The sequence below is a fragment of the Chionomys nivalis genome, chromosome 22 (genome assembly GCF_950005125.1).
Source record: "Chionomys nivalis chromosome 22, mChiNiv1.1, whole genome shotgun sequence".
Lineage (NCBI taxonomy): Eukaryota > Metazoa > Chordata > Mammalia > Rodentia > Cricetidae > Chionomys > Chionomys nivalis.
In genome coordinates this window covers 42807217-42832381 of record NC_080107.1, presented here as the reverse complement: position 1 = coordinate 42832381, position 25165 = coordinate 42807217, and the positions used below count along the sequence as shown (strand labels likewise).

Below are 25165 nucleotides of genomic sequence, written 5' to 3'. Positions count from 1 at the left end.
TGAGGATGGGAGCTCAGACCCATGCTTGTCCCACGGGGCACCTCACGCACTGAGCCATCCCATCTCCCATCCACAAACGATTCTTTATCACGGCAGAGGAGGCGAAAGTCACTTTTTGCTCCCTTCCACCAGCTCCCCAGGCTGGAATCTCCCAGATGGACAATATTGGGATCCATGTGATGCGGCCCTTGCCATGGAGTTCTGTAGCCTAAATGATCAGCTATTCACAGGGACAGAGCCCCCCAAGCCCCCAAGTGCTCTTCCCTATAAGTTGGAGATGCAGGTCTTCAGATGTCACAGTACTGTGTCCCGATGGCTTTAAACATGGCCTTTGACCAAAGCTACTAAAACAAGCAAAGAATGACAGCCCAGTTTTCCACTGTGACATCCTGGGGCTCCTGCCCACCCCATAGCCTGACCCCAAGTCAACAGCAGATGGCTGGCCCACAGGAAGCCTTGCTAAGGCCTTTGGTCTTTCCCAGCTGGGCAGGACCCCCTGGCTATGCCAGGCAGTCAGCAGTGTGCTATGTGTAGGGTTGTGAGTGACCCAGCTGGAAAGGCCAGGCATTGCTGTGTTCTGAGCACCTGTAATACTCACGGTCTCGCCTCTCTGCCCAGGATGTCCAGGGAGCCCGTCCTTGCCTGGTGGGCCCTGTGGAAAGAATCACAGCAGGGAAGGCTCATTCAGCAGCTCAGAGAAGCAGGTGACAAAAATTGCTGTCATTTTAGTGGCTCTTGAAAAACGGAATGACCCAGCTGCCACAGGGACAGTAATCATGGAACTAGATGCCATGGAGAAACCTGTCCCACAATCCTTATAGCTGTCCCAAGGGGTCAACAGAGACAGGGGAGGTCAGTCAGCTTCCCAAGCTTGAGCAGGTGGGTGGCCTGGTCACACTAAGATCCTCATCTATCGAGCTTGACAAGCAACTGAGGAGGAACAGTAACTCCAGAACCCAGAGAGAGGTCTGGACAGACTTTCCCTGCCATGAACATCCCCTGCCAAGGCCCTTCCCCTGCTGTGGACCTAAGTTCCAGACCCTTTCCTCCCATGGACCTTCCATGTTTCCGGCCTCCCCCCACAGTGGGCCCTGACTATGATCCCTCCTCTGATGTGGAATTTCCCTGGCATGGACTTTTCCTGGCATAAACCTCCCTCGGCACAGACTTCCCCCAGTACGGACCGTCACCTTCCCTGGGCCTTCTCTGGCTTGAGGCCTCCTCTAGCGTGAATTCTCATTTGTTGTGGGATGCCTCCTACCCTGCACTTTCTTCTTCTGTGAGCCCTCCCTTGCAGGAGGTGGGCCCTGAGTGGGCCTTCCCTTGCTGTGGATTTCTGCTGTCAGCCCTGCCTGGATCCTGGGGAGAAACCTGATTTGCTGCAGACATAAATCCAGAATGGACAAAAGACCTTTCAGTTGTTTTAAGAAATATTGTTTGTTACATTTGTGTGGTCACCCAAGACACCAATGCAAACCCAGTCAGAATGTCATGATACTCTCAATGACAGCAGGACCTGCCATGGGAGGTGCACACAGGGGAAGGCCCTCAGCAGGCGAGGCTCATGGAAAGGAAATTCCGTCGAGAACTAAACACTTTCCAGAGCAGGAGGCCTGAATGGGTGGGACATGGCCAAAGGCCGCCTTAGCAGCCAGGCTTGGGAGGTTGCCTCTACTGCCCACCTGGCAGGGTCCAGTGCACCCTTCTCCTCCCTGCATATCCCAGGGAGAGGAGGAGAACGGTGTCAGGGAAACCTGACCTGCCACCTTCATGGGAGAAAGAAGTACTTACCGGGGGACCCTTGGGTCCCGGGAAGCCTGTGGGTCCTTGGGGTCCATTAGGTCCCTGGGAACAGAGAATGGCCAGTTTGAGAACAGATTTTTTCCTGTTAGCACCCCACTCTTTTCTCACTGTGGCACTGGGTGCCCTAAAACCTTCTCCCTATTTAACCTGACCTCATTTTCCCCACTTGACTCTAGAGAGAGAAGAGGGAGAGAGAACTTAGATAGAAGACAGTAGATGGGTAGTAGACAGTAGATTGCTAAGATAGATGATAGGTAGGTAGGTAGGAAGATAGATGACAGACAGACAGATACTAGATAGATGATAGATGGGTAATAGATGGTAGATTGCTAAGATAGACGATAGATAGGTAGATAGGTAGACAGACAGACAGACAGATAGATACTAGATAGATACTAGATACTAGATGGATGATATATGAGTAATAGAAGATAGATAGGTAAGGTAGGTAGGTGGATGGATGATAGATAGATAGATAGATAGATAGATGAATAGATATATAGATAGATAATAAATAGATCGATAGATGTCCAATGGACAAGTTACATGGCAATGCCAGTTCTCTTTTCTGTGTATGAGGCCAAGACAGAATTTTTGTGGTCTTAATCATCTCCAGCACCCCAAGGCCAGGTCCAGAGGGTGGGATGAGGTCTCTACCCGAGGAACGCAAACTTCTGGATATGAGCTATCCTTGGACCTCAGCAAGCCTTGCTCCTCTGCAGGGCACTGTCAACCTCCTGTACTGGCTCGCCCAAGGTGAAGGGCCTGGAGTGTGTTTGGGGCCAGCTTCCTCCCTGGAAATCCCCTCATAGCCCAGGCCTGAACGACTCTTACCCGCTCACCAGGAGGGCCAGCTGGGCCATCGCCTCCGGAGTTGCCCTGAGAGAGGAGAGAAAAGCTCACCATGACTGCCTCTAAAGTCCAGTGTACAGCAGTATGTAGTGGCATTGAGCCTCAGTTCCATGCTAGCCTGCCTCCATGCACAGCCAATAGGAAGCTAGAATGAGCAGGATGGTGATACTTCCAGAACAGGCCCCCATGGCTAGTCTGACACACACTGTACTCAGCCAAGAACACATCAAAATGACTGAATAGAAAGAGCACAAGGCTCAGCTTCTGACTATGCCATGTACTAGCTAAGAGGAGGAACTTCTTAGGAACAGGTGAGTCCAGTGTGTTTATATGTGTGTGTGTGTGATGTCCCAAAAACTTAGTAAAGAAGAGCTCAAAAGAGGGGATGGGTCAGGGATGGGTCAGTTCTGACTCTCTGCTAACTGGAACCTCCTCTCAGCAAGATCCTCCTGGGGATTATTTTTTAAATATTTTTATGTGTACCAATGCTATTTTGCCTGCATGCTGTCTGTGCATCAGTTGTGTGCCTGCAAAGATGGCATCAGATGCCCCAGAACCATAGTTCCAGATAGTTTTGTGCCACCATGCAGGTGCTGGGAACCAAACCTTGGTCCTCTGGAAGAGCAATAACTGCTCTCGAATGCTATCTCTTCAGTCCCCTAGTCCTGATTTTTACTGGTTAGAACTGAGTAGCACACCACACTTGGCTTTCCCCAGGTTTACAGCACAGGGAGCTGGTTTCCCCACTCTCAGCAAGAGGAGTCCGGGCAGTGGTAGGCTCAGCTTCTGCCTGCACCAGAAGGAACCTTCTAGTGAAGCCCTATAGTTCTCAGCAACCCTTACTAGAAAAGAAAGAAGGCTTCCCCACCAGACCTGGGTGGGGCTGTGCAAGGCTGGTTTCCTGGGGTCTGAAGCTCCTGTGTCTGAGAGCTGCTCTAGCTCTGTCTGCATGGGGTCTCCCTGGGGTTACCCTGAGTCAAGTGGTTCAATTCACAAAGTGTGCTGAAGGCTGCCAGAGGTATCCCTTTAATGATAGTCAAGAAAACTGTTACACATAAAGATCACAGACCACCCATGGCTGATCTCCACAATGGGAAGATACCATGAACGTACCTTAGGGCCAGGCTTCCCTGTGATGCCCCGTGGGCCTCTTTCACCCCTCGGACCCTGAGCAGACGGACAGAGAGAAGAAAGGTCAGTTAGCTCAGAGGCCCCCAGACTCACAGAGCCCACCCACCCACCGCACATGCTCAGTTTGTACAGAGAAGCTCTAGGCCACAAGGAGAGTTAGTTACCGTTGGGCCTCGCTGTCCCCGTGGTCCTGGCTTTCCAGGTGTCCCCTAGAAGCAGAGAATAGGATGTCAGTTACACTGAACACGGATGGCCCAGACCTGCAGGCTGCCCTCCCTGAGTTAACAAGAGACTTCAAGAATCCAGAATGAGGTCAGGAAGGTCCCATCTGGGGGCGAATGGGAAGAGTATAAGGGCAGAAACATTGATGGATTGTGTCTGTTACTTAGCTGGGTCACTGGCTCCCTCCCTCCTTCCTCCCCCCTCCCCCGCCTCTTCTCTCCTCTCCTCTTAGTGGGCACAGAAATCATTACACGAAGAGAGAAGAAAGTCAACTCCTATCACACATAATTTTCTTCCGCTACTGTTAAGAATATTAGGCATTAAATTTTCATCAGCCTCTGCAGGCATGAGGGGAAGCTGCAATTTAACATAGAAATCATATATCCAAGAGTCCCTGGCTTCTCTCAGAGTTCAGTCCTTTCGCTGCTGCTGATCTGCATTTTCCAGACCCCGGAAAGCAAACGCATGGCATTTGTTTTCTGTTTTCTGCCATAGCAAGGATATAATGGCCCGCAAGTGCAGTTTACCCACAGCGCACAGAGGTAATGGATTGCCCGCAGAGGCTCCAGCACTCTCAGGTTCACCCTGGGTTTATCCTGGTCGCTACCAACAGAGCCGAGTCAGAGCTAAAAGCGGAAGCCATAGAGTGAGCCTCTCCTTAGCATTTCCCACTTATTCGCTAGCAGAAGCAAAACAGTCTCCCATTTTGAAAGGCATTTAATGAAACAAATCACAGCAAATGAATTATGTTTTTTTCTCCCACTTAACAGCACATGCGTTCCTGTTATAATGCCTCAGCTCTGTGACAACATCCTTTGGCTGCAGGTAAATATTTGCATATGAAAATTAAGGAAGACATCTGCTGTCTTCTGATGTGTGTGCCCTTACTGACAGTGTAACTAGCCCTGACTCATCTGGGTATGCAATCCAGGCTGGGCTTCCAACACTGCTGTCCCTCTCCTACCTTTAGCACTGCCTGGAATCACACGCCGATGCTATCTGACCTTGCGGCATCACTGGCTCCCGGATACAGCCTGCCCTGATGGTTCCTGGGGTGTCTAGGCACACTAGCCTTGGCAGGAGGCAAACAGGTCTCAGCCCAGCTTCCATCTGGGCCCTGGGGTAGCATGGTACCCGGCAGGGTATGTGGAAATCTAAGCCTCAGGTGCACCTGGCCTCTAGACCCTGCCAGGAAAAAATAGGGTGTCCCTGAAAGGGTCTTGCCTACAACTCTTCTGGAATATGATATCAAGCTGAAGTATGAAGAGCTTGAATTTACTGGGAGACCTCAGGGGGGCTTTCCTCTCCTGAGACCCCTCCAAGGGGCTGGATACAGTCTCATCCTAAGACACTGTTCTGCTTGCATCGTGGCTCGGCCTTGGGCTGCAACTGGCTGGTTGGGCAGTGTTGCTTCTGACGGCTTCCCATTTAACCTCCCACTGTCAGACAGCACGGACCACCAGCCCTGCAGAAGCCAGGTCTCTGGTAACCCAGGACCGAGGTATATGGGTGAGCGGTAAATATGCAAGGTGCTATAAGCCCAACATGGCATCCACAAGAGAGGCAGGCTTCTGATCACTTCATCTGCAAGCAGAGCAGGTCTCCAGCATGCAGCACAGACCCGCCCCCTTCACAGCCTTCCCATCCTCTGTCACACGGGACCAGGACTACCTTTAAAATTTTCTCCAAGGTTACCCCAATGATTAAACTCTGGCTGCCTTGGGATAAAGACCTACTCTGAGGCACAGCCTCCACCAGCCCAGGCCTCTGCACTGGGCTCAACTACACCAGCTTCCCTAAGTGGTTCTGTCCCCCTTCCCCCACCCCCAGCTCTTTCTGGTCTTAGCAGGAACATCTTTGCCTCCTGGTAGTACCTGGGTCTAGGGGTTCGGTTTATCCTTCCTTGCATGCTCATTACCCTTGAGCCCTCAAGCACTGGTTACTGGCGGCTTCTTATCTTGCTCAGTCACCGGAGCATCCCCTGCCTGGTAAGCTCTGAGCTTAGCAAGGACTTAGGAAGCATGCAGTGCAAGCGAATGAACTGCCTTCTGTGAAGCCCACGTGACTAAGGGGTCCACAGCACAGTGGAGCAACAGGATAAGACAACCTTAACCTTGGGGTTGGTGTTAATTCAGGAGATGATTTTGCACCAGAGACTGCTTGCAAGGCCAGTCCAGCCTCCAATCTCCATGGACCGTTAGGAAAGCCAGCCACTCCTAGTGGTCCAAGGACCCCCAATTTTTGGTTGAGCTCTCATGTAGGCAAAGCAACAACCCATGAGCTTTCCATCCTATTCCAGAAGCACCTTACACACCTGTGAGACCCTGGACCTCACAGGGAGTATGTCCAAATATTCCAGGGGACAAACCTTCCCAAAAACACTAGTCAGATGATTCTAGATAGAGAGTTTGACTGAGAAGAGAGATAGATGATTGGATGAATGGATGGACCGATGGATGGATGGACTGATGGATGGAACAATGGATGAATGGACCGATGGTTCAATGGACCAATGGATGGAGAAAAGAGAAGATACGTAGAGATACAGAAAGACGATAAAAGGACCCCATGAATGAGAGGCGATGGTGGCAGTAGATAGTCTCGACCCTGTGCACTCCTTCCCAGGACATTTCCGCTTTCTGAGTTGTGAGACTGGAGACCACTGGCTTATTCACATGGTCTCATATCCTGAAGTCATTTCTCCTGGTTTTTGAGAGCACATCAACTCTGTTTTACACATGACATTCTGATGAAGCAATGTCCTGAGAGGAAGAGCCTCAGCCTCAGCTCTGTGTGCCTGGAGGGCAGGTAGCAAGGAGCAGTCCGTTCTGTGTCCCAACCACCAGAGGTCTCTCTACATATCAAAGCCCAAGATGACCATCACACTTCATCTTCCAACTGGAGGTGCCCAGATTCTGTGCCACCACCCAGTGATGTCGGGGGCGAGGCTTCTACAAGGAAGGCCTGAGCCAACGAGAACATCACAGAAGGTAGAGTGGGGGTGATACGGTTCCTCCAGGTTGGCCCTCAAGATGCCTCTGTGAGTATGACACCAGAGGGGACCCAATGGTGTCATGCCTGCCCTGTATTTACAACCAGGGTAGCTTCCAATAGGGACTGTAGGTCTGGGAGTCACTGCACATAGCCCCAAGCTGATATGCACTCCGTGTGGTAGATCACACCAACGAGAACAAAATACCACCTTTTCCCCCTCCCTGTAAAGTTAGGATGCAGGGAAGTCTCTCAGAAGAGGATCATCTGGAGGAGCCCTAAGAGTTTCCTGGCTCCCGTCCATCAGGACGCTCCATTCTCCCAGCATGCTTCCTTCCTTCCACTGCCCCTTCCTATCATAGTGCCTCCATAACCGAAAGTTAATGAAAGGCTTAGAGCTCAAGATCCGCTACTTCTGAACACGTAGTTTTGATAACGCATGCAGAAAAATCAGCCGAGCATTGACTGGGGAACCAACACCTGCACGCCAAGGCGGCCGAGCAACCGCAGTCCTTACCCTGCCGCCCTTCTCTCCGTTGGCACCCGGGAAGCCAGGGAATCCGATAGAGCCCTGCAGGACAGTAAAGGAAAGATAAAACAAGATTGCCAAGCCAGGAGCAAGGGCCACGCTGTCGTGCCCACTAGGGGTGAGTTCCTGGTCCTGTTAACATCCTTCCCTACCCACTGACCAGATCTTTGTACCCAACCGCCCATGCAATACCCACCAACCCCTCGCCCACCAGCTAGCCATCCTACTCACCCGCCCATGGAAAACCCACTCACCTATCATTCCAACCTCCTATCATCCATTTGCCTAGAAACCTGCCTGCCACCCATTCCACACCCATCTACCACTCAGTATTTCCTGAACATGCAGATTCCAAATCCAAAACCCAAAGTTAAGTCCTAACATGTTCCATCCCGTTCCCCTCAGTCCCCACATAGAGGCTATGCATTGCCAGCTGGTATCTGGGGGATGGGAGAACATGAGCTGCTGAGGTTCCATGGAAATAGGGGCTGCATCTCACAGCTCTGTTCACTGGCCCTGCGGTCATAGTCTGTGACCTGTCCCATAAAGCCTTAACTACAGCACAATGGTTTCCAAGGTCAGAAATGGACCCAAATCCAGGCACGGACTGTAGTACTTAACTACATTCAACTCTAAAGATGTACACATGGGCCAAATATGGTTCTCAAGACTTTCCAAAGTCCCTAAATGTACAAAAAGTTGCCACGGGGGCTCCCCAGGACATACCCAGGGCAGCCCACTGCGCACTAATGCCGATGTTGTCTATGGCCCTTTGTGGGTCTCTGCCCTCTGGGTGGCTTAGCATCCTGCCCTGAGCACATTCCTATTCCAGGAAGTCTTTGATTCCATGCCCTCTAGTTCTTCTCTGTGTCCACCTGGCCACCAGGCAGGAGACTGAAACAAGGGGACCTGGGGCGGCCACCATACAGTCCATTGCCGCATCTAGTCACAGCCCAAGGACAGAGTTTCAGATCCTGCTTTCTTGTGTCCCCAAAGCAGCCAGCACTGTGTCGTATCCCTCCCTCCCCTCTCTCAGATGTCTCCTCTCCTTTTCTCTCCTCCTGAGACAAGCACCTAAAAAGAGGAAGGAAAATGTACCCAGGATCCCATTTCCCAACACTTGGGTGGACGACTCCAAGTGGCAGATACATTGGGGTCACATCTAAGGGACACACAGAGCGGACAGGGGGACAGGCCATCGCTTGCCCGTACAGGCTCCCCTCCTTTGGTTGGCAGGCTCCAACTCTTGTGAGTCAAAGCCAGTGGAGCTAGCAGGCAGCAGAAGGGCAGGGATGCAAATCTGGGGCGGGCTGGCCGAGTGCTACTAACCAGGTCTCCAGCGCACACAGCGGTTATTGTTTAAGGAGGAACCGTGAATAATCAAATGTGGGACGAGAAGAGAATAATGTTCACACTGATTTCCAAAGCCTTTAGGACCTGTTCCACTTAAGCCTGAACATGACTGCAGATAAGATGATAGCTGTCCCTCTCCTGCTCCGTTATAAACAGTCTCCAAACTTCCAAAGCAAAGTGGGGCCAAGAGCAGGCTGGTGTGGATAAGCCAGGGGGCTATGCAACCCCAGCAGGCCACCGGGACCCCAAGCTGGCCAGCCCTATGACTGTTATAGTTTCTGCCCCCTTTTCTGAAAGGCTCAACTCGTTGTCCAAGCGCTTTCTTTGAGCTTGATCAAATTAACACCAAAGGCTGCCTGGGGACTATGAGATCACAGTGAACATATTGTTCTACTGTGACACAGAAGTCACGTAGAGGTGGAGAACGGATGAGGGGATTGGGAGTGTGCAGGGTGTCGCATGAGACAGTGCCTGCCAGGACATCTTAACATGGCTTAAATTACCTTTGGTCCTTGTCTTCCTGGGTACCCTGGTAATCCTGGCACTCCGAGCTTTCCCTAGGAGCAGAAAAAAAGACTCATAAATCATAAACATGACGTCTCCACCTCGTTCTCTGAGCAGAGAGCACTGGTGTATTCTGAGAGGGGCTAGGGCAGGTTGGAAGGGTAGGGTCAGTGTACAGAGGCAACTGGATCCGCGCCCCCCCCCCCGGCCCCGCTCCGCCGAAACTGAGTGGGTCTCTAAGCAAGACTATCCTACCAGCATGCCGGGAAAACCAACCACCAAGCAAAGAGATAACTAGCATGGCCAGGAAGAATGTTCTGACCCGTGGGGGTTCTGAACACTCTGTAAGAGTTCTAGCCCAGGGCAGGATGGAGTGGGGGACTTAAGTCCTCCTTGTGTCCCTTCCTCCCCAGGTTACTGGGGACAAAGTGTAGGAGGGTACTGCTGGTACACAGCAGGCTAGAGACGGGCGTCTACTGGAACCTCATGCACATGCCGTGTGCGAGAACATTCTGTCACCCCAAAACTGGAGGCAGGACTTGATAGGGATGGGTAACTGATGTATGGCTGGTAAGGTCCCCAAGATATATTTGCTTATATCTGGAGGAAAACACTCCTCTAAGGTATGGTGGTGGGGTTCAGAAGGGGAACTTGGAACAGGAAAAGGACCAATGGATCCATACACAGACACACAAACAAACAGACACACGCACACACACACACACACACATACATACTGGGAGAAGTGGCAAAAGGCTGGAGGTAGTGCTATGGGCTATTCAGAAGTCCCACTACCCCTGCCAAGCATGGGAGGGGCCGTCTGGCACTCAGAGCCTTCTACGCATAGCTAAGCATTGTAAACACAAACCTTCTCCCCAGTGGGCCCCAGAGGACCAGGATCACCATTGGGACCACCACGACCCTTTGGGCCTTCAGGACCATCTTCTCCTCGAGGACCAGGTGGGCCAATCTCTCCCTGCAATCAGAAAAGAGGAGGTGAGGGAGACCCTCCCCAGTCTCCACCCTCAACTGACCCCTCCCACTACTCTGGGGTAGGGCTACACACACACACAAACACACACACACACACACACATCAAAACACAGATTGCACTGCTCAGAGACCAACAACTGCAGAGTGCTCATTCAACCTACTAATCCTTTAGGTATTCATATCTGAGCACCTAGAGAAAACCCAGCTCTAATACAAGGCTCTATTTGTAGAGGAGCAGAGCCGTAACACCGTGCTCCCCATCTCTCACCTTCATCTATTAAAAACTGAACTGTGCTCCCAGGAAGTACTTTTTGTATAATTCTCTATCTATCTATCTATCTATCTATCTATCTATCTATCTATCTATCTATCTATCTTCTATCTCCTACTTCCATCTCATCTCCAGAGTCTCTCTAAACTGGCTGAAAACTCAAACCCATCCTCCTGACTCTGTCCTTTGGGATTACAGGCACATGGTATCACATCTGTGCTCAGTCAAGTGGACTCTAATTGTGTGTGCCAAGACATCAGAGAGGAGGAGTCAAAGGGACCTCTGCTGTTGACCTAGGGTAGCCCCTCAGCCAAGGCAATGAGGATCCTTCATTTGGAGGAGGTCTGGGACAGCCACCTTCAGTAGCAGCATGATGGAACACCACGTCCCTTTTTAATTTTCCTCCTCTGATGGACATGCAGGCGGCTTCTGTCATTCTCTGACAGGTTGTGTCAAAGTGTCAAGTATATAGGCCTCTTGTTCTGGAATGTTTGGCAAAGGTACCTTTGGGGCCTGCTTTGAGGGATAACTACAGAAGTGGACAACAGGCCCGAGTTAACCGATAGACAACACTCAGGTGTGAGCAACAGCTGGGCTACCAGAAGCACAGTGCGTCACTTTCTGTTAGGCCCTGACTCATTCTGAAGTTGTGGAGCTAGCAGGTGGCTCTATGGGTCACCACCTAGCAACCCGCCCTCAGTGCCACTGTTAAACCATGACTCATTATGCCTGGTGTGCTATGCACCCCCCACCTGAGAAAGCCATGCCCTCTTCTGCACCAACAGCTCTCTCTGAAGCTGGGGTGAGCAACCCATCAGAAAGCAGCCAGGCTTTGGGGCATCACCCACCACCAGCACCAGATGGCAGAGCACTGGGGTTGCATGGTCTTAAGAGTGACTTGGATGCATCCTGGGGACCGGGATGGTCCAGTAGCTCGACAGAGACTGCAGATCCTCAATAGGATATGGAGCTGTTGGCCACCTGCTACATCTTGGGCAGTGGCTTGCTTATGGGTCTGTCTGGATGGTTTCCATCCTCCCTCCCATTTCCTCTTCCCAGGGTTGCTCATCATCCTCTGGGGTCAAATTTCTCTGTAATCCAGGGATCCCTCCATCCTTACTAAGCTGCCTACCCAGCACCCAGAGTAGAGGACCAGTGACCACAGTTGTCCTTGGCGCTGCTCTGGCTTTGGAGTGGGAACTGAGGAACAGCGTCGAGAGAACTGCATAGGGCCCCTGGGCTCCAGGCATCCCGTCCTCACACCAAGACCTTGCAGAAGTGTTCCCTCCCTTCTGATAAGCTGCTCTTTGGTCTCAGATACCCCCAGCTTTCATGTAGCTCTCTAGACCCACCCTGCTTGTCCCTGATCTGAATCCAAGGCCCACAACACTCACCCGGTCGCCTTTTATTCCCATGTCGCCTTTGAATCCAGGGAAGCCGTCTTCACCCTGAGCATAGACAAGAAAACACATCAGTCTACAGAGAAGAACTCCGCTCCACATCAACACTTTCTCCCACTGCACAATGGGCCTGCACAGTGCAGAACCCCCAGCCCGGGGCAGAAGCAAGAGAGCTGTACATGGAAGAAACTTGGTGCCTGCCCAGAAGAAGGCATGCAGACACCTGGCCTCTCACCCAGCCCCTAGGCCACTGCCACAGTATGCATGATGTAGCAGGACCATAGGTTCTCAGACATTCCTTCTCCCTAGAACCATGCCAATCTGCTTTCCTGGGCCCCTTGGGACAGCCCAGGAACTTCCCCGGTAAGGCAGCATTCCCTCAGAACCCAGTCACATCCTCCCATACAGCCCTGCCTCGTGAAGACATGACAAAACAAAGCAGTAAGGCTGGGACTCTAGAAATCCTCTTCAAAAAGGCAGAAGTCCTCCAGTAATAGATCCCCCCAACAGAGTGGGAATTCTGGGACACAGGGCTTTTCAATCTACTTTAAGAGGACTTGCTTTCCCCTAAACCCCTATGAGATCCGCACAGCGGTGTTCTTGGCTGAACGGTTCAGAAGACACACCCATTCCCCTGACCCTGCAGGAGGCGGCCTAGGGTTCTATCCTGCGGAGATGCTCTAGAAGGAGTAGAGAATGAAAGGCCTCTTTGCCTGCTCATCCCAAAGGGTAGTTAGTAAACACCCAGACACAAGGTAGGACCACCCAGCTACTGTGCTGTTCCCCCCCCCCCCAGCCCTTGAAACGGTGCTGGAGAAAAGATTTCAGGCTAGGAGATCACTAGGAAAGGAGGCAAAAATGTCCATGGGTGTCCAGTGAGATGCAGGGGCGGGCACATCTGCAAGCATGAGCAGATGCAAGTGCAGGTGCTTGAGCTCAGACTTGGCAGGCCTTGCTCTCACAGCCTTCAAACCCCAGTGTCCCAGGGAGCACCATAGCCTGCCACAAAGGGTCGTCGCAACCGCTAGCTACGGCAGGATGGTAGGAGGGAAGCCCAGTAGGATGGAGCTCAAGATGGGCAGATCACATCCAAGTGCCAGGCCTCCTACCACTTAACGGAAAGGACAAAAATAGCTGGCTACACAGTTCCACAATGGTTCATGCGCCAGGGTTACTGGGCACTCTGACGCTAGGGCATTATTTAGCTTCGTATTAACCGATGATGATCCATATAGGCCTGATATGCGGCCTTGACCACGGTGGGCAGCACCACATTCCGAAATGTGACTTGTATGTGAGTGTTAGCCATCACTGAGCTGGACAGGCCTTCACGTGTCCCAGTGCTGAGCCCTGAGTCCGGGCTTTAACCTGGCCTGGATGGACTCTGTGTAGGAAGGCTGACAACTGGCCATGATGAGGACTGCTGTCTGCAAAGGACCCACAGGGAGAGGTTTGGGGGAGGGGGTATGTGAGTACAGCCACGTGGCCATCCTAGGGCCCCTGGGCATGCTCTGGGCCAGCCCAGAAGATGCTGGCAGTACCGTGGTTCTCGGCAGCTCCTTTCAACTTTTACAAACAAGTAAGCATCAACTCCCCTCCATACTCAGAGGCAACCCCACCAGGTTCTGTACCACACTGGGCCAGCCCACTCTCAAGTGGAAAGATAGATCCTTACCTTCTCGCCCTTGGTGCCCTTCAGACCTCGGATGCCATCTGCCCCCTATGCAGGCAAGAAAAGAGAATGCTCATAAACACACAAGACCCAGGGGGCATCAAGGGAACAGCTCCCACAAGCAGTAAGTTCCAGTATCAGAAGAAGCTCATTCACTATATCCCCATGTCCGGAGAGAGAGGCGTTTCCTGTGCTCTCATTGATTGACAGGGGCTCACATGAGGCCCCCCAGTGTCCTTCATTCCTACACTGGCCTCTGAATCCTCCTTCTACAAAACACCCAAACCTCTTCCTGGCCAATTACTCAAAGGTCTGGTTTTGTCTCTCCGAGGACCCAAACCCCTGCCAACACTTTCCCATGCTAACAGGCCTGCCTGCTCTAGAAGTAGTCCCTCAGCCCTTGCAGCTAGGAAGAACTCAATGCCGGCAGGCAGGTTAAGATCCTGACCCTGTTCTATGGCCTCTGATGATGTCCCAGTTATCTGTGTGCCTCAGTTTTCTCATCTGGTAGTGGACTGATGAGGACCCTAGCCTTGTTTCTGCCTTGGGGAAGAATGGTCTGGAATCTCTCAGGACAGTGACCAGGCATCCAGCAGAGAGCAGACAGGCACCGTCTGTTTGTGTAACCTCTGCATGATCATTGGCAGGTGACATGGTATTACGTCACTAATGCTACAGCAATGACTGTGGCTGTCCTCAGTCCAGGGTGGGACCACCTCACCTCCCTGTTAGACACAGCTCTAAGGACATAGACCAGACCCCTTTTCTCCTGTTCTCGATAGGCCTAGTACCTCTGCTGATGGAAGTGAAATCGTGAAATCTAATGACAGATGCAGCCACATCCTCATGGTTCATGACCTTTGACCTCAGGCCTCTGAGAGAAGAGACATTTACCTACATAGACTCACTATAGACTCCAGAGCTGCCCCAGGCTGCCCTTGCCTAGGACAACAGAGAAGCCACATGACCAGTTCTGCTAGATGAGGCTGCAGCCTAGGCCTGAGCCACTTTCTGGACCCAGGAGCCACCAGCTGCCCTCTGCTGGCCAGAGCTCCACACAGGCTTGTAGTTCTGAGCTTTTGGTTGGTCCTAAGAAGAGCTTCAGATGGAGGGTGGAGACACACAAACCCAGGAGCTCAGACTGTGGTCTGGGCCTTGACACAGGAAGCTAGGAGCTACAAACCAGGCACACAGGTACCATGAGATCGTAACCGCTGGAGGGAGAGAGGGCTTGGAGCATCGGGGGCCATTGCTGGCAGCATCCCTACTCTGTCTGTATCCCATGCTGCATGGCTTGAGATGCAGAATGGAGGGGCAAGAGGACAGCCATGGAGCAGGGAATCTGGGTAGCAGCTGGGTCATCTTGACACTGGGTAAATGGGTGTGGGTTGACACTGGAGGTGCCCAGTCTGTTAGGACAGCAGCCCCTGACCCTTGGTGGCAGTTATAGATGGAAGGTCCTGGAGGTGCAGTGCTAACTCCAGGGACCCTGCTCTGTGCTTGTTCAAACCTGAATCAACGGTGGATGGAGAACTGATGGATGGAGAGGGACCTAGGGCAGACATGGAGACATCTAGCATACACATGACCTCACAGATTCTATGTACAAGGTTTGACACAGCACCCAAGCGACAGGAATATAACAACACCTGTGGTCCAAAGGACTCAGGAAGGTGCGATGTGCCCTGTCTGGTGAGCTGCCTTGGAGCTAGTGGTCTGTGAACACTTGTTTTTTTCCTGAGATACCTTCTGGGTATTTAGAAGTCCCCAAAGAAGAAGACAGTGGATGGGCCGTCCAGGTGGCTGTTCAAGCCCTACCCCACCATCTCACTCTTCCAGGCATGTCCATGGAGGAGAGAAACAGAACCACCAGAACCGGGCGGTGAACTCTCAGGTACAGACCTGCTGGCACAGACCTGCAATCCAAAACTTTTCCTGAGGCTGAAGCAGGATCCTGAGTTTACGGCCAGCCACCTAGGCAGCTTGGTGAGGGTCTGCCTCAAACTGGGGGTTTAGCTCAGAGGTGGGGTGCTCATCGTATATGTGCACCCTGAGTTCATCTCTTAGTGAGAAGGGGAGGAGGGTGAGAGGGGGCGTCCTCAGCCCTTTCCGCCTTCAGAGGCCACAGTGAGAAGACCCAGGTAGTGGAGCAGAAAAGTGGCTCTTAGCAAATAATGAATCTACTTGCTCCTTGACCTTGGTCCTCCAGGCTCTATTTCAAAATCCCTGATCATGGAATATCTCTTACACAGACGGATAAGCCATGACAGAACCCTTTCTCATGGAAAAGTTTAGGTGGGAAATGAACAGCTCTCCCTAGCCGAGAACTAACTATCCTAATGGTGGCAGCCAGGACCCCTACCTCTGCTGTGTCTGGACCTGGAACTCATTCGGTAGCCAGCACCACATCTGTTCTCAAGAGAACAAGGAGAGGGATCGTCCATTCCTCTTGTGAAACTGTCTTAGAGCTTGCTTTCCCTCTGCTCCCACGTCTAGCTGGATTGCTCACGTCATGAGTGAATTTTAATCAGATAGATAGATAAGAGCATTCCCCATAAACATGCTAAAGTAAACACCTTTCGGCTTGCAGAGGAAAGCTTATGTAATTAGCCATGTAGAAGAGCTGCCAAAGGCTCGGGGTAGGCGACAGGAATTCGTAAGATAAACACGCATGCAGCTCCCATAATCAGCATTGCTGCTCAGTTATCATCCTTAGAGCAGTCACTAGGCATTCTGCTGGGGAGAGCGTGCTTAAGGAGCAACCTGACCCACCTAAGGCTGCCGTCCTTGACAGGCTGCTCTTGAGGGACACAAGTCTAGCCTGAGGTACTATGCTAGTTGAGATTCTGCACGGTCTCTGAACACTGAGGTCCTGAGTTCTCCACCCCTGCCTTCGCCCTAGGGCAGCTGCGCACTTTGGGTCTGCATTAATGCTGGACAGAGAGGAAGAGCCACAAAGTAGACAGGTGAGGGCAGCAGCCTTGGTCATACTGATAAAAATTCTTCAAACCTAAGAAGTTATTCTGTGTGTCCGCTTGTGTACATGAGCACACTCACAGGGGCACAACCGTGTTTCCTTTCCTGTCAGGTTTGAAGGAAGGAACTGTTATCTTTTGTTGACAGTGGGAAGCCTGGAGCTTTGAGATGCTGCTAAGCCCCTGTTATGGAGAAAGAAAAGGCCTTGTCCACGCTCATCTTCTACACAGGAATGTGCCTTCGCCCTGGGAACCGCGGAACTCAAGATTAAATCACGCAGCTCAGAGCAAACACAGTTAGTGCTGAAGGGACAAAGGGGACCTTGCTCTCAATATTGCTCTGGTATTCTGTGTCCTGCTTAACAAGGTTCCAGGAATTTCTACCAGCAGAAACATGATTGTAAACAAATGGACATCTCCCATAAACCCTGCCTCCCAGGGATCTGAGAGGACACACTGGTCTTTTCTCTTTTCCAACATGTCAGTGGCTCGAAGGACTGTGTCTGGGTTTCCCCTGGGCTGGCCAGGTCCCTGCTTCATGAGATCCTACCTGCTGTGAAAGGCTCCTGAGGTCAGCCTGGTCGGAAATGGTAAGCACCAGAGGGACGGCCAGTACCACCTACTCCTTCACAGGCTGCCTAGGAGGTAGTCCCTTGCTCTGCATCAGTTTGTACCTTGCTGTCAGACAGTATTCTCACCTGCTCAAACCTGTTGTCCTGGGTCCCAGCATCTGTATACTGGACTGGAGAGCCAGGCCATGCTAGTGTTCAGCGTGGAGCTTAACCACAGAGGAACTTCCAGGAAGCATCCATCCCACCCTGACGCCCGGGAAGACCCAGAGAGTTCCTCTTACCTTGACTCCTCGTGGACCCGGGTAGCCAATGGGACCCTGGGGACCAGGAGGACCCTAAAACCAAAGGGAAAGACCATTAGCTACCTTCATGTGTGAGTAACCGGGCAACCTCTGTGGAACCTCGTAAAGCCGCTTTTGGGATATGCAGGAGGCCCTGCCTGCAGTCCACACTGATACTGATGTTGATGATGGAGGATGCGGAATGGTTCCTTTCAAAGAGCAAAAATGTCTAAGGATAATCAGATGCTGTGTCCAGCTGCAGGAAGCCAGTAGGGGATGGGAGAGAGGTAGCCATGCAACATAAAGAGACACAGCACTTGCTCGAGAAAAGACAAATAAATGTGTCCCCATCCTAGGCACCTTGAGATGAAGTAATTTTCAGCTGGGGAACAGGGGTATTGTATTCAGGGAAATGACACCCTTTAAAAGGCTTTCTCAATGATTGACCAGAGCTTACAGTCCAGGTACTGCCCCTACCCTGCCTGGGAGACCTATAGAGAGACTGGCTGCTGGGGCCGGGTGCAGCAGGTACCTACCTGGCCTCCTTTCTCTCCTGGAGGACCTTCTTTGCCAGGGTGCCCCTGTCACAAGAGAGAAGTCTTTATTAGTTAGCTACCTGCTTAGAAAGCGGCTCCTACCTCTGCGACATCTGTGTTAGTTCTGCAGCTGTGCCCTCTCCAGGAAAAACAAAAAACGAAAGTCAAAGAGAGCTGGACAGGCAGGCAAGCTACTTCCAGTCCCTGGACCTCAGCTGCTTCACCTGCAAAATGGGAAGAAGCAGTGTGGCCCTGCAGCTGGTTGCTCATGGAAGGGACCATGATGATGAGGGTATAGCAGACCACCCAGTCTGAGACCAGCCTACCCTCCAGGGCAGATTTCACAGCCCACAGAAAAGACTGTGCCATCACTTAAGGTCACACCAACCAAATGAACCTTCAGGATCAGACTCCTGAGCCCCCAGGAACCAACAAGGGCCACAGTGTTTGCCAAAGACAGCAGCTGGCTATTTGGGGAAACTGAGGACAGGTAGGGTAGAAAGAGGGCCATCTTATCACTTGACTGAGTGCATCAGCACCCCAGTTTTTCTCAGTCACATTCCAGTGGCCCTGTAGAGGCATCTGGGCCCTCTGGTCACCTTCCACAAATCCACACCTGAGCTAATTCTACCCTCCAGAAAGCAACATAGGCTCTGTCTCACCAGGCTGACCCTGGGGTGAAAGCCCTAAGTTCATAAGCAGCGAGCCGCAGGTAGAGAGGACCCCAAAAGGGCTGTGTTCATCTTATGGACATGTTGTCCCACTGCCACCATTTTCCAGCAAACAGAGACCAGGCAGTGGGGGAGGGGCTCGCTGTTACCTCTGGGTACATTCAAACTACTGTGCATCCTTGGACAAGTGACTTGCCCTCTCTAGGCACATGTTTCCTCTTGAGGACAATGAAATGATAGATACATGTTATAGCTTGAGTGGATTAAAGATCTGGAGCCCTAGACACAGGCTCATCTCCCGGGGAATAGCTGGATGTGTGTTCCATTGCTCCTCTTAGTTGGATAACTGATTTTGCAAAAAAGCTCAGCAAGTGAGTTAGGACACAAAATTCCGACATGGGAGCCGGATGACTTTTGAGGAAAACTGAGGCACCCACAGGTGGACTGTACCTGCCTTTCAGAAATGACAACCATGCTTAAGGGATCAGAGGCTCTTAGCTGTAAGACTGAATCTAAGACAGCAAGGAGAGCGCGTTCCACCTCAGGGCAGCCAGAAAGGTAACTGTGGTCTTCCTCTCCGTGCTCACCAGCCACAGACAGGGATTGGCAGGCACTACAGGAGGTCACATGCCAGGATCTCTGTGACACATGCAGCGAGCATCACTAGGGAAGCCAGATGCCCTCTCTGTGTGTAACTCCTTTAGGGACATGTTAGAGATGGCACGTGCCCACACCACGGAGGGTCTCAGAGACATGAAGGAGATATTCCCTAGGTGCTCAGCAATGGGAGTGTGGTGGACACCATTGCCATGGCTGACAAGATGGGTCTCAGCCGTGTTCTAGGAGGAAGCAGCTGCAGCAGGGAGGCAAAGGCCTCATTTTTTTAACCAGGAGGCTGAGAATAGAAGAAAATCTAACACTGACAAATCCTCCTGCCGTGCAAGGCGAGGCTGTGTTCTCTCTCTGCCAGTGCACATTTCCCCAATATTTTACAGTGAACGTTACTTCCATAATGGAAAAATAATAAAGCTTAAATTATTTGTATTTGATATTTTTCTGATTAAAAAAGTAATATATGTTCATTGAAGACAATTAGGAGAGTGGAAAAGGAAATTAAACTCCTCCACAGCCCACCGTGCGGAGGCACAAGGCTAGTCGGGGGCACACGCTTCCAATCCATTTTCTCTGCGTGTGTGCATGCAAAGCGGGCAGGTATTATATGATCTGAATTTAATACTGGATCATGAGCACTTTCTCCAAACCTTGACTGTTCATTCACATTTTATTTTTACTGGCTCCATTTACCCATCATTTTGTTGTGTGCAGTGGAGAATTAATCATATTTCAGGGTACTGGGTATGACTTGAAACTCTCCCCCACTTCTCTCCCCCTGACCCCCACTCCCCCTCTGCCTCTCTACCTCCCCCCAACTCCTTTCTCCCTCTCCCCCCTCTGCTTCTCTACCTCTCTCTCTATGTGTGTGTGCATGTTTGTGTGAGTGTATATACATGTGTGTGATTGTGTGTGGAGGTCAAAGGCTCATATCAGGTGTTTTCCTCGATTGCTCTCCACCCTAACCATTAAAATGGGGTCTCTCGTTGGATCTAGAGCTCTCTGACTTGCAAGACTGACTGGCTGCAAAGGCTCAGGGACCTTCCTGTCTTCTCTTCCCCAGCCCCGGAATTACAGGCATACACTGCCATGCCCAGCCTCTATGCATGCTGGGATAAACACTTTACTAACTGGGCCATCTCCCTGTCCTGTCAATCACTCTTTCTTCACAACCAAAACTAAACAAAGAGCAGAGGGAAACGGCCTCAGCACAAGCTGGCCTCTTCAAGGTTTATCAGCAGCAAGCGGCTTTCCATCTTCCTTCCTTCCCAAACACATGGACAGCTGGATCTGGTTAGCGTCCCCAATGTTTTTCTGGTCCATCTGCCATCTTTGGTTCCTTCTCAGGGAGAAAGCAGGCCTCTTCCACAGCACATTTTAAAGTTTCGTCTTGGAATTGACAGGAAGTAGAACCCCTAGGAAGAAGCCTTGGGGAATGTCTGTGAGAAAGTTTCTGAGGTAAAGACTCCGCCCCCTAACTATGGCCGCTCCATCCCATGGGCTGGGGTTCTGGACTGGAATAAAAAGAAGCAAGCGTCCATCTCTCTCTGCTTCTTCAATAGGGACACAATATGTCCAGCTGCTTTGAGCTTCCGCTGCTGTGACTTCCCCACCATGATGGACTGTCCCTCCCTCAAACTGTGAGCCCCTCCTTCCTCAAGTTGCTATTGTCAAGTATTTAGTCACAATAACAAGAAAAGGAATTAGTATAGTCCCGAATAGAGACAGAGAGTTCACAGGCCAAAGGGTTCTTGGTTCCCCACCTACAAAATCTACAAGGAGACCATGCTCAGGGGCCTGCTCTCAAGAAGTTCCAGTGTGGGAGAGGAATACTAGGTAGGCCAGAACCAGCCAGGCCTATCGAGGCCAGAGATGCATCTGTCTGTGGAAAGGATACAGCCGCTCACACCAAGACCATCTCCTCCCTGCAGGAGATGCATGACACCCTGCATTAGACCTCCCTCTGTGGGCATCACCCACCACAGGAAACTGACACTAGGGAACCACAGTCCTGTGACCTGTGCTGGCCAACAGGGACAGATGGAACCATCCATCTGCCACCCCCTCACCTCACTGTCCACTAGAAAATGTGACATTTGCATCATTTTTTTTTGCAACACAAAATAAATGTCAGTTAAAGGACAGACGTGACACATGACGAGATGCAGCCACTTTGCTCTTAAACTCCCCACCATGTCCACATGGAGATGGCAGTGACCGCATGTGTTTTCTCAGACCAACCAAAGATAAGCTGGGGTCTGAGAGGCACGGGCCCAGGCGACCCTTGGTATGGAGTGGAGCCAACAACTCACAGTGAACCTTTCCCTTACCATTACCACATTCAACATTCCCATTCAATTTTTTTCCCATTTTCTACATGGTGCACGTGTGTGTTTATAAGTCTGTTTACATGTAAGTAACCCCATGCATGTGTGTGGTCACAGGGAGGCTTGAGGCTGGCGTCAGGAGTCCTCTCTGATCACCGTTCCACCTCAGTCACCGAGGCAAAGTCCTCTCAGACCAGAGCATGCTGGTAGAACCAGGCTTGCCTGCCAGCTTGCTGCAGTAAATCCGTCTCTGCTTTCCAGAGCTGGAATCAGCTGTGGACACTATGACCACCCAGCATTTGCATGGGTTCTAAGGGTCTGAACCCTGGTCCTCATGTTTGTGTGGCAGTCACTTTCATCACTGAGGCATTTACCAACCCCCCATCCACCCCCCCGCATTGAGTTTTTAATGGCGTTATTAAAACAATAAACGAAACTGTCATAAATAATGAATGTATCTCATCCTGCTTTCCAAGATACATCCTTTCGGTTTCACTAAACACTAAAGAACACGAGAAGCCGGGAGAGGATAGTGGGAGGGGGGAGGGGAGAAACTGGAGGGAAGATTTGATAATTTACTTTTAAAAATATTTAAATTAAATTGAAAACTGAAAAACCCTCAAACCTGCAACATCTCCAGGCAGAATGGCAGCTGTGGTTAGCGCCACACACACACACACACACACTCACACACACACACCCCTGACTGCTTCCTCTTCCGAGCTCCCCCGTTTCTGCACAGCTTGCCCCCAGATTGGACCTGTCACTCACTTGCTATTTCCAGGCCCTGTCTAATCTGGCTCCCCAGCTGTGCTCACTGCAGACATATGCCCCCCCATCCCAGCAGCTTCCCCCTAAATTCAGAGTGTGAACACTAAAAATACCTCCGGCACACCCTGCCCCTCACTTCCCATACCGGTGACATGTGTGAGGGCTTGGAGCCCAGCCCAGTACTCTCACGGTTTCAAACACGATGCTGAGTTCGGGGGAACTAATTTGCACACCCCAACAAGTAAGTAGCGCTCCCACCGCGTAGCCACATTCCCTCTGTGACAGGAACACGGTATGAAAGCTTGAGCAGAATCTAGTAGTCACTCAGCACAGAGCACCAGTTCACATGAGTTTCACTCACAGTGGCTCAGGGATACCGATGTCCCCAGTAACCTTTTGGGGAGGAGAGTGGGCAGAACGGGGAGGGGGCACTACTCACCGGGGGTCCATCAGCACCGGGCATTCCTGGGAGACCTGGTTTCCCCAAAGGACCCTAGTACAAACCAGACAGTATGTGAGGAAATACCTTTGATGTTTACTCCGTCCCTGGGATACTCAGCCCTTCTCTATAGACTCCCAAAATAATTCAGATATTGTCCCTCAGAATAGCTGCTGTGGTCCTTGCTCTCAGCATCCAGTTTTCCCTGCACCCAAAGAAGTGCCTTCTTTGCCAGAACCTTCAGTTCTGCTATGGGGGTACCCCACCCCATCTTCCTTCTCCCTTACATCTCCTGAGCAAATGCTGGTGCCCTGGGAGCCTCCTGAAGCTGCTCCTGGCACAGGTGGCACCTATAAAATCCTCCCACAGCAGGGCAGGACAGGGCAGCCACAGGGCCACCAGGCTACCATCCTCTGACATTCTTAGCAAGGTCCGGGTCCAGCACAGCCTGGCTGTCTGCATGACAAGCATTCCCAGGATCTGAATACTCTCAGAACCACTCTAAAGTGTTTCTTGCCAGTCAAGACCTAGACATTCTGCATTTCCCGAAATAACCTATGCATGGGGTTCTATGATGCCTTTGGGAGTATCTCAGGACATGGTAAGGGCTAGAAGTCTATGTGCCAAATTCACTAAAGCTCAACTAAATAAGATGCTCAATTCAATCTGAATTTCTGATAAATGGCTCATAGTTCATATGCAACAGTGTGTGCTGGTTTGCTAAAATCGGCACCTCCCCACATAGATGGAGTCGTGAAAGGATGCATGAATCAGTTAATGAGAATGATTTAAGATCCTCCCTGAGGCTGGCATGCTTGGTTCCCAGAGGGCTAAACTTCAGGGCCTTCTGGAGAGTAAGGTGTGCATGCCTGCTAGTGAAAGCCAGTAGATCCCCAGACCTGCAGGGCCCAGGATCCATGCGCCCTCTGCATGCACCCAGCTGGCCCACCTACCTTTTCTCCTGGAGGACCGATAGCACCCTGGGGGCCTGGGAGACCCTTGAGGGGAAAGCAACAGGGAAATGAGGAGACTGACCAGGGAATCCCTCTACCATCCTCCCACTGATTGTCCCCCACCCGCTGCCATCCAGAGACCAACCATGTGGATAGCAAAGCTAAAGTCTGTACTTCTCAGACACCTGACCCGAACCTGGGCCCCACCCTGATGTTCCAAGTCACCTTTCCCAGGATACTTACCTGAGCACCGGGATTACCCTGCTGTCCGGGGGGCCCAGGCTCTCCCTGGGGACCCTATGGAAAAACAGAGGCAGAGGCCCTGAGAAGAGGGTCTAGGAACCATACTCCCTTTGGGGGAACCCCATTTTCAGAAACTTCTCATATTTTTCTCCTGTTCTTAACTGTCCAACAGAAGTCCACTGGAATCAGTGTGTGAGAAATGCTTCCAGGAAAAGTAGGCAGATCCTTAGACCCACAGGATTAATGGCTTGACTCTGAAAGGGGGATGTGGCCTTGCACTGGCAGAGAGTGTGACAGGAACCGAGCAGGAAATAGTTTATTAGTAGAAAAGTGTGCCCTTGAAATAGGTCTAGAGCTAATAGACTCACTTCTGATGGCATTGACTCTTACTTGGGCCAACCTTGGTAAGAAATTCCAACTTGGGATTCTGACACCAGAGGCTTCTGCCACCAGAGGGCAGCACCAGGCCATGGGTCAGAGCCTAAGGTGCCCACTCTCCTACCCCAGTTCCCCGCTGATGCAGACTTCCACAGCCAGGCATGGACTGTGCCCACAGACCGTCGCCACAAGCCTGTCATGTGCCCCGGGACTCACCACATTTCCTTTGGGGCCGGGCTGGCCATCCATACCGGTTACACCCTGCAGGAGAGCAATAAAGAAACGAGATGCTTTCAGCGTAGCATGAGCAACCCACCCCGCATGCTTGGACACAGGTGCTACATTCTCTGGGGAAAAGGCAGACTTGACTCTCCACCCCTCGCAGTTGGGGCTACTGACCCTTCACCAAGTGCTAGCTGAGCTTTCAGGACCCCACACCCTCACGTGAGCAGACCCTGAGCACTACGAAAATCTCAGCTGAAGACTGTAGGGTCAGTCTGAGCCACCAAAAACAGAGCCCCGGTCAGAACCATGAGCCTCTGTCCCCTTCCAGAACTCCCAACAAAGATGCTGGAAGGCCTCTGAAGCAGAGAGATGGTGTGACATCCTGAGGCATTGCTTATGACAGAGAAAAAAAAAGTCAGCAGGCGATGTGTGTCTGAAAGGGAGGTGGAAAAGTATCGAAG

The 25165-nt window shown here is 51.5% G+C and overlaps 1 protein-coding gene across 3 annotated transcripts in view; it reads right to left on the bottom strand.

Moving 5' to 3' along the window:
* Col5a1 (collagen type V alpha 1 chain) overlaps positions 1 to 25165 on the bottom strand; it is a 155746-nt gene that overhangs the window by 40709 nt on the left and 89872 nt on the right. For all 3 annotated transcript variants that reach the window (XM_057755689.1, XM_057755690.1, XM_057755691.1), the window contains exons 22-37: positions 24696 to 24740; positions 24102 to 24155; positions 23859 to 23903; positions 22906 to 22959; positions 18086 to 18130; positions 17550 to 17603; positions 13725 to 13769; positions 12044 to 12097; positions 10254 to 10361; positions 9385 to 9438; positions 7517 to 7570; positions 3951 to 3995; positions 3769 to 3822; positions 2638 to 2682; positions 1792 to 1845; positions 599 to 652 (exon numbers count right to left, since the gene is read on the bottom strand). In XM_057755689.1, the coding sequence (XP_057611672.1) occupies positions 599 to 652; positions 1792 to 1845; positions 2638 to 2682; positions 3769 to 3822; positions 3951 to 3995; positions 7517 to 7570; positions 9385 to 9438; positions 10254 to 10361; positions 12044 to 12097; positions 13725 to 13769; positions 17550 to 17603; positions 18086 to 18130; positions 22906 to 22959; positions 23859 to 23903; positions 24102 to 24155; positions 24696 to 24740 (864 nt within the window). The remainder of the gene's footprint in view (positions 1 to 598; positions 653 to 1791; positions 1846 to 2637; positions 2683 to 3768; positions 3823 to 3950; positions 3996 to 7516; positions 7571 to 9384; positions 9439 to 10253; positions 10362 to 12043; positions 12098 to 13724; positions 13770 to 17549; positions 17604 to 18085; positions 18131 to 22905; positions 22960 to 23858; positions 23904 to 24101; positions 24156 to 24695; positions 24741 to 25165) is intronic.